This window comes from Mytilus edulis, chromosome 12 (genome assembly GCF_963676685.1).
Source record: "Mytilus edulis chromosome 12, xbMytEdul2.2, whole genome shotgun sequence".
In the NCBI taxonomy this organism is placed as follows: Eukaryota; Metazoa; Mollusca; class Bivalvia; order Mytilida; family Mytilidae; genus Mytilus; species Mytilus edulis.
The window spans coordinates 11,626,652-11,635,166 of NC_092355.1; the positions used below are offsets into that span (position 1 = coordinate 11,626,652).

The 8,515-nt window shown below is 31.7% G+C and overlaps 1 protein-coding gene across 1 annotated transcript; it reads left to right on the forward strand.

Moving 5' to 3' along the window:
* Positions 1 to 3,325: 3,325 nt before the first annotated feature.
* LOC139497419 (uncharacterized) lies at positions 3,326 to 8,243 on the forward strand. Its single transcript, XM_071285638.1, has 5 exons — positions 3,326 to 3,445; positions 6,354 to 6,377; positions 6,759 to 6,824; positions 7,439 to 7,589; positions 8,111 to 8,243. The coding sequence occupies exons 1-5, from the start codon at positions 3,364 to 3,366 to the stop codon at positions 8,241 to 8,243; spliced, it is 456 nt and encodes a 151-aa protein (XP_071141739.1). The 5' UTR covers positions 3,326 to 3,363.
* The last annotated feature ends 272 nt before the right edge of the window (positions 8,244 to 8,515 follow it).

Below are 8,515 nucleotides of genomic sequence, written 5' to 3' on the forward strand. Positions count from 1 at the left end.
TTTATAAATGTTATTGAAAAAAGTCAAATACTGAGGACTGAAATGAACTTGTACGATCCCGCAAGATATTACTTGGATGCACTAAATAGAACATTATTTTATTTTTTGTATTTCTCATGACTATTTTTAAATTAAAAGATTAAAATCTTGATATAATGTGTGTACAGACATATAGATGCTATTAACATATACCACATGTAGTTATAATTTCAGTTTTAAGCGTTCCTGACGAAGATAAATTGATAAACTTCTTCGGACGTAGACACATTATGTCATTCTAAAAGCACAAAAACTAAATTAAGTTCTTCAAAATCACTTTCAGATATATCTATGATGTCCTTTCCAAAAAATACCAAACTTTTTAATGAGTGTCTTTTTCAATATATCCAAAACATGTTCGTTCTACCGAAACTAGAAGGTTATGCATACAATTTTGTCTTTTCCTCGATGTTGACACAAATCATGATAATTGAAGACTCTAAACATGAATCTTTGAAACGTAATGATTTTCACATTTCAATCGTCAAATTACCATTTCTTAGCAGTAACCTACCCTTTGCCAATTATATTGCGATTACATATATGAATTTATTCGTAGCGCACGCGCATGTCCACACTTTTCGGACTTTATTTGCAGAGGTGTTCTTAAAAGAACAATGACCAATACAATATGTCTGTTTTGCAACTCAGTGGCGACATGTTTATGCTGTCTATGTCTAGTCTAGTTGGTAAATTTTGCCGTCTTTTTTATTAGGTACAATAGGTAGGTCCTGTCATGACAGCCATCTAGGTTGATTGTGGGGACAATTTTGACTGCCACGGAAAAAAATGACATATTAGATAGGCACTGAAATTAGACATTGCAACAGGCCAAATAAGGACCTCTCAAGGAATTGTTGCAAGGATTCTTAGCGTACAAAGAGCTTATGACTCTATCTACACGAGGCATCGGATTAAACGTTCTCATACGTTCTGACCAGACGTGGTTGCGTACTTGTACATCCTCACAAGCAAAGGACGCCACTCTCTGGTAAAGGTTTTACTACTGGTCTGAGGAGGACAAGTATTGACCATATTTCTATTCCTCCGTCACCCTTGGGTTGTATTTATTTTAGAAAAATACCAATGCATACTAATATTTAAAACAACGTTGCACTAAACCAGTTCATGTATTTACCTTGTTAGTAATAACTTGTATTCATCAAGTAAATTCTAGTTGTTCATTAATTCTGCAAATGTTATCATCTTAATTGCAAAGAAAATCTTCTGAAAGAACAACCTTGATACAGATTATTATAATAATATAAGGATTTTAATTTAACAATAAAAAATATTATTTTTATTCATACATGTAGTACTACATGATACATTTCCTTATTCCAACAAAATGTCTTTTCCAAATAATGTACGAATCGGCTAAACGAATCAAAATATATTTTAGAAACATCAAAACAATAGACATTTAAATTTGAAATCGTTATTGTAATCAAATATAATGACAAATGATGCCTTCAGGAATCATGGGTTTCACTAAAATTTTGTTTTTACCTTGAGTTGTTTCTGCTTAATTGATTTATGATTTTTTAAACATCAACACCGTCATGTCATCACTACATAACCTGAATACTGACAGGGACATCAGGAAAACATCAGTCATCAACAGGCAGGCATTTTCTAGCTGACTTTTTGGTCATAGGCTTTCTCAATGTTGAAGGCCGTACCTTTGCCTTTAATAACTTACTTCAGCTAAATTTCCTATATAAGGGCTCATTGTCAATCATACAACATCTCCTTATTGTTTAGATTACCTTAAAAAATGTATATCCAAGAGAAAAAAAAATACATTGAAAGGATGAATAAATGTTGCTCTCTAATTATTACCATTTCTATAAAGATGTTGTTTTGCAGTTAAACAATGCCTTGTTTAAGAACAGAACTGGAGCATATATTAATTGATGACAGACTGTCACTATTCCTTGGATATTTGACCAAAGCACAAAACAGTGTTAATATTTTAGTTCCTCTTGCATGTGAAATACTATGTTAAAGGTTAAATTTGGCATAATGGAAACTAAAAGTAATCTGATCGTGCATTACATGCGATCTATATTGATATCATTTTCACTATCATCAACCACAAAAAGGGTTAGTCAAGGACCGACAGACGTGCTCGGGAAAGCTTTTGGGTTAGAAAGTTAAGGATAGTTTCCCGAGAAGGCATTATTAAAAAACATAAAATGAGTCCCTACCATCAAATGTGTCCTTATAAATGATATGATATTTGTTATCCGTAATATTTGTTCAGGATTTACTATTTTTAGACGATGTTGTACCCTTTTATGCTTATTTAATATACATATTATATATTATTAATATGTCAGATATATTGCATATGAGCGAACCAAAATATTACAAACAATGGGATGTTGAAATAGAAATAAGAGTTTGTATTACATTTGACAACAACAATGTATTCTTTCCACGTCTTGAGCATAACTATTGAAATCCAGGCTTTCAAATATATTATTTGTCATTATAAGAAATTATATCCATCAGCACCATCATAGAAAATTGCAAAAGAGAAATGATTATAATTTATCACCATATTACTATGAAGATAGAGGCAATTAAAATAAAATTAATATAAATCCCAAATGACCAATACGACCTATATTGTTTCTTGGTAATATTTGGCTTTGTTGGCCTTATAAAAGTGTATGTGTACCAATGTTGAATTGATGAACTTTCTTACTAAAAATCTAGTTATTAGAGAAATACTAAAAGAGACGTGTTTTCCTCTCATGACAAGTATATCAACATTATGTATTAACATTGATCAGGTTATTATTTTGACCAAGATGCCCGAAAAACAACGTTCAGAAATGCATATCATCTTACATTTCGAAAGTTAGTTGGACTGATATATATTGATTACATACATGTACTCGCTTGTTTATTGTTATTCTCGTAAAATTTATGTTAACCAATATTCCAAAATTACTTTAAAGTAAGCGCTTGTCAAGTAAAGTATTGTTACTTTCTTTATGTATATCTCAAATGAAAACTTGTTATGAAATTAATCATGGTCTCTGTCCTAATAAAAAAAAATAATATTTATCAACAATTTTAATAATGTTCTTCAAATTTACACATGTGAATAAAATCTTTTCATTGGACATATACATCAGGAAGTTTTACAGAGATCAATCCAAGTTTAAAAATTAATAATGGTAACGAACTTAAGATAAATATCTATAATAAATATCCTATAACGGCATTACAGATATTTAAATTCGTGATTATTTCTGTATGTGAGATTAATAATATTAACGACATCACAGCATTTGATTTACTTGAGTATTGATGTCGAGCGCACAGAGACAACCAAAAGTATTCAAAGATTTAGGAAAAACGAAAACTGTCAAGATAACATACACCAAAGAAAGTAAGAATATTTATAACTAACACATTTGGTGGGTTGCAATTCCTTTATTTACTTTATTTTTGCAATGAAGTAGTCATGTCATGCGTATTTTCATTTCTATCATGGTTATAATGAAATAAATGAAAGCAGTTAGTCGCCAATTCTTAAATTCTCTTTAACAGATGTGAAATTATGAAGATAGATAATATTAAAACTAGGTATAGTTTGGCAAACGTGCATGTATATTTCTCAAGTTCAATTGTCATAAAACAGAGTAGGTATTTGTTTTTCAGGAGTTGTTTTCTGCGACCATAAACTACATTCGGTCATTGAAAGCATTGTAAGGTGTAATTGTTATTGATGAAACCAACGTAATAGTGTAACACCATTTGACCCCATTGTAAAAACAAGGATAAATAAACGCAATATGGTAAAGGCTAAAAACAGAAAAACAAAATATTATGAATTTTAGTATAGGGCCATCCTCGTCTGTATCTATTTGTAATTAGAAAACAAAGTATCTTATATGTGCCTTTCTCAAACATGATACGTCGGTTGTCATTAGAAAAAACATGATGTTCCGTTACTAGTATCAAGTTCAGAAATATACTTTCAGTATTTGACAATAGCGGAGGTTAAACTAAATCTCAAAAGCAAAGTTCAACTTGTTTTCTGTGGATCTTACAATTGATTTCATTTTAGTGTGGTTGTTTTTGTGTGTGAGAAAATAGGGATTTATAATAGTTGCATCTGCATGGCTTATTAAAATATGAAGATTTTGTATAATTGCCAAGGAGAAAACTCTCCACAAGAGACATAAAGAAATTACCAGCCATATGTCACCGTACAGCTTTAAACAATGATCAAATGCCATACTGCAAAATTTAGTTATAAAAGTTCCCGAAATGACTAATATACTTAACAATTCAAACGTGAAAACTACCTGTCTAATATATGTACAAGGTAACACTGATTTACAGGCTTCTGACATGGCACAAGCACATACAGAATAGGGCAGGGTTAACCCATTTTGACGGGGCCAGTCCTCCCCATACCTAGGGCAGTGGTGTAACAGTATAACATAGAACAATAAGGCTGTCAGAGCGACAGCAAATCGGATTTATTTACATTTATTTGTGTCCTGGCATTTTCAATATCACAAGAACCATATCTGCGGAACGATGGAAGTGAAAATCGTCAAAATCAAATTGTACCTCCATGTTTAATCGGTAACAACATATTAAAATTTGAAAAGCTTTGCTTGAACGGTTCATGAGTAAATGCATCAACATGACTGGAAAGTCAATTTTTCAAGAACCATAACTCCTGAACCGTTAAAGTGAAAATCGTCATTAATGAACTTGACTTCCATTTTGTCATCAGTAACATCATATTAAAATTTGAAAAGTTTTGGTAGAACAGTTAATGAGTTAATGCACAACCGGGACTGGAAACGCTATTTTTCAATCTTTCAAGAAACATAACTCTTGAATGGTAGAAGTCTAAAATCGTCATTTTTGAACTTGACCGTCTTTTTTGTCAGTAACAACATATTTGAATTTTAAAAGCTTTGGTTGAACGGTTCAATAGGAAATGCACGGACAACATTTGGCCGTCCGGCCGACCAAACGCCCGACTGCCTGCCCAACTGTACCGTACATCCCCAAATCAATAACCGACATTTTTGTCACAAAAATCCGGTTGAAAATCAGTTATAAAAGGTTTAACTCCTCAGATAGATACAAAAAGAAAGCCATCTGACAAAACACATAGTGGACGAGCATGGTTATTTTTACATCCCCCAAAAACAAAAAGTACAAATCTGAGAGTACATATACGTGTAATATCCAATGAATTAAGTGCAAAAATGTCATTATCAGTCAGAGAAAAACATGACCAAGTGCAAAGCCAAGTGAGGTGTCGACAGATTTTAGACTCTTGAATATATGTGAACGTTATTTTTCTAATTTTAATTTTAATTTAATGATAACAAAATCAATATTAGTTCCAATAAAAACAATATTCAAAGATCAGTATTAATTTTGGTAACCTTTTGAAGTCAGTTTATACGATATTCCTGTGCTTGCATTTCCTATCATGATTTTCTTGATAGAGGATTGCTGCTCACAAGGAAGCTATTAAACCAAGAGTTCCAAATGGTGAAGTTGAAATCATCCCTTCGTAAATTTTACGGACGCCATCACGAGTCAGTTGACTGTTATGGAATAACCGTTTCAAAAATGATATCGGATATGTTCCTTACATCGTAACTACAATCCCCTTCCCTTTCATGAATGTGACCTACCGAATTAGACCATTTACAGGATTTGTTATCACATAAGCAACACGACGGGTGCCGCATATGGAGCAGGATCTGCTTACCCTTCCGGAGCACTTAAGATCACCCCTAGTTTTTTGGTGGGGTTCGTGTTGTTTATTCTTTAGTTTTCTATTTTGTGTCGTGTGTGCTGTTGTTTGTTTGTCTTTTTCATTTTTAGCCATGGCGTTGTCAGTTTGTTTGAGATTTATGAGTTTGACTGTCCCTTTGATATCTTTCGTCCCTCTTTGATCTAAAGGATCAATAGGTTTACCGGGATCTTTCCTACATTTCCGGGCTCAGTAAACCACATCTCCGTCAAAATTGGGATGTGATGTTGCGTTTGAAACAGTCTGTTTAAATTTACATCCAAACTTCAAAACCAAATCTTTATAGCTATGAAAGAACTTAGTAAAGGTTTTAAGTAGTTTTAGTTTATTAAGGATTAATTGTTTTTACTTTGTTATTTTATATCATAATGCTTCAAAACACACTTCCGTTCGTTTGACTTATATTATCAGTATCATATATCTCATGTACATCAAATATGAGGGTATGAATTATCCTAACTACACTCCCGGTGATTAACTTTTCTATTTAATTTTTTTTCAGTTAATTCAGAAAACATAATTCGTGGTAAGTATATTTATCGTGGGGTTTAAATCTGTCAATATAACACATATCTTATCCAACAGAATCTATTTAGTCAAATAAAATATGCAGATCGTAATGCTGTAAAAATAACACTTCTTAAAATTGAAGGTTTTATTAAAATGGTTGACTTGGGTATTCCCGAACTCATTTTTTTGGTTCAATAACACAGTCCCCTGTATATTAGAAGTTTCATGTATATTTGTTTAACGGCGTTTAAAAAGAACTTGAAAATCACCTGTTAAGTGCGAAGTCTGAATATTAAAAAAAACATAACACTTGTATAAATACGTATTCTCATAACGACGAAAATAAAGTAACCGAAATAGTATCAAGGTTAACTATTGAAAAAAAATCTAATTGTAGGAAAATGTTATGTCGGACAGAACAGGGGTCGACAGAAATCGTCATTAACATTTTCAAATAAACAAGGTAACTTATATTGAGATATTTTCTTTTTATAGAAATAGCCATTCGAAAAAATTATTTCTTCGAACAATAATTAATTATAGAAAAAGAAATTTTGAATTTCATAATATTCATATCGGAGTATCAAAAGTATCCCGTCACAAGAATGGAAAGCAAAACAAACATAAGAGTATTTTTATATGTGACTCAGTGCTGAACAACAGAGTTTACCAAGAAATAAAAATGAAGTCATCCTGGTGTCACAAATTAAAATAACTTTTATAAAATCTAAGAGACAATATTAAACATCAAATTCCCCCAAAACATATATGCAATCACTGACTATTGTGTTGGACATACTTATAAACTATTGTCAGTGCTAACCAGTTTTCCGACAGATGTTGCATGAAAAATACCCGGAGCTATACAGTTTGTTTGTCCGTTGTTGTCTAAGCGGATGTTAAATATTAAATGAAGGTAACATAAGGGTGAGTAAGTTTTGGCAATGGAGCAATACATGTATTAAATGCACATACACAATATATGTGTCAGCTTTAAGAACTAATGAACACGTTTTGAGACATACACCTGGCTTTAAACCCAAATATAAGTTTTGTGTGGATTTTTTTAATACACAGGTGTAAGAGATGTTCAGAATCAAATTGAAATACAGTGCAAAGACTGCAATAAAACATTATTGGCAGAAATTAGTGTCGAAAAAGGATGTTGTTTTCAAAAGTGTGAGATCTTGAGCCCCAGTGGGTTTACTATTGCGTCTGCAAGAAAAGGGTGTGTACATATACATGTTTTTGGCAATAAGTAAATATATTTATAAAAGACATGGTCATAAGTAATTAGAAAGGTGATATAAAACATATAAAAGTCACTTGAATGATGTAAAAGGTGACAAAAAATTGAAATTTATTGAATGAACAAATTAATCCATACCTGGTGATGTAATTTTTTGAAAGAGATGCGGACGGTACCGTAAGGGATATTCAAACTCGTAACTAGACAAAATCTGACGATATGAAAGTCGATTTTAAAGATAAACGATTTAAAAGTATAAAACTATAAACAAAGCACATCGTTAAAAACTTAAGTTTTCATTTATGCAACACAAACTCCAATAAAAGCCATGATCATTTCAGATACTCAATAAGGGTTTGCAAATTCTGCTCAACCTGTGAAAGCTGTCGTCGTACTTTTGTAACATAGTTTTTTAGTAATGTCAAATGATCAGGCATACCATTTACAACTTTATTTTAGAATGTTACTACCGTTCTGTCGTGTATGTACCTCTATTTCAGATTGCATTGGTTATCATACAGAATCGAATTTCAGGATGTATATTATATTCTAAAGACAAGATCACAATGTCCACTTCTGATCGATGCAAGTTTTTTTCACAAATATAATATTTTTATTCTTGTTTTCGTTTAATATTTTCGGAATAATCTTGCGATTCACTATGCGTTTATTAATCCATTGAAGTATTTACATTCCAAGTTATATATGTATCTGTTATGTGGTTTAACATATATTTTGAAACGGGATTAAAACAATAATAGTTGTAACATTATAACACCAAGGAGTCATTTGAAATTAAACCCCATGTCAACTTAATCTATAAGAAGATTGTGTCCTGCTGAACAATTTTGCAATATACAGTTTCTTTAGTTTATTCCCCTTACTTTCTTCTCAACAAGAACCCC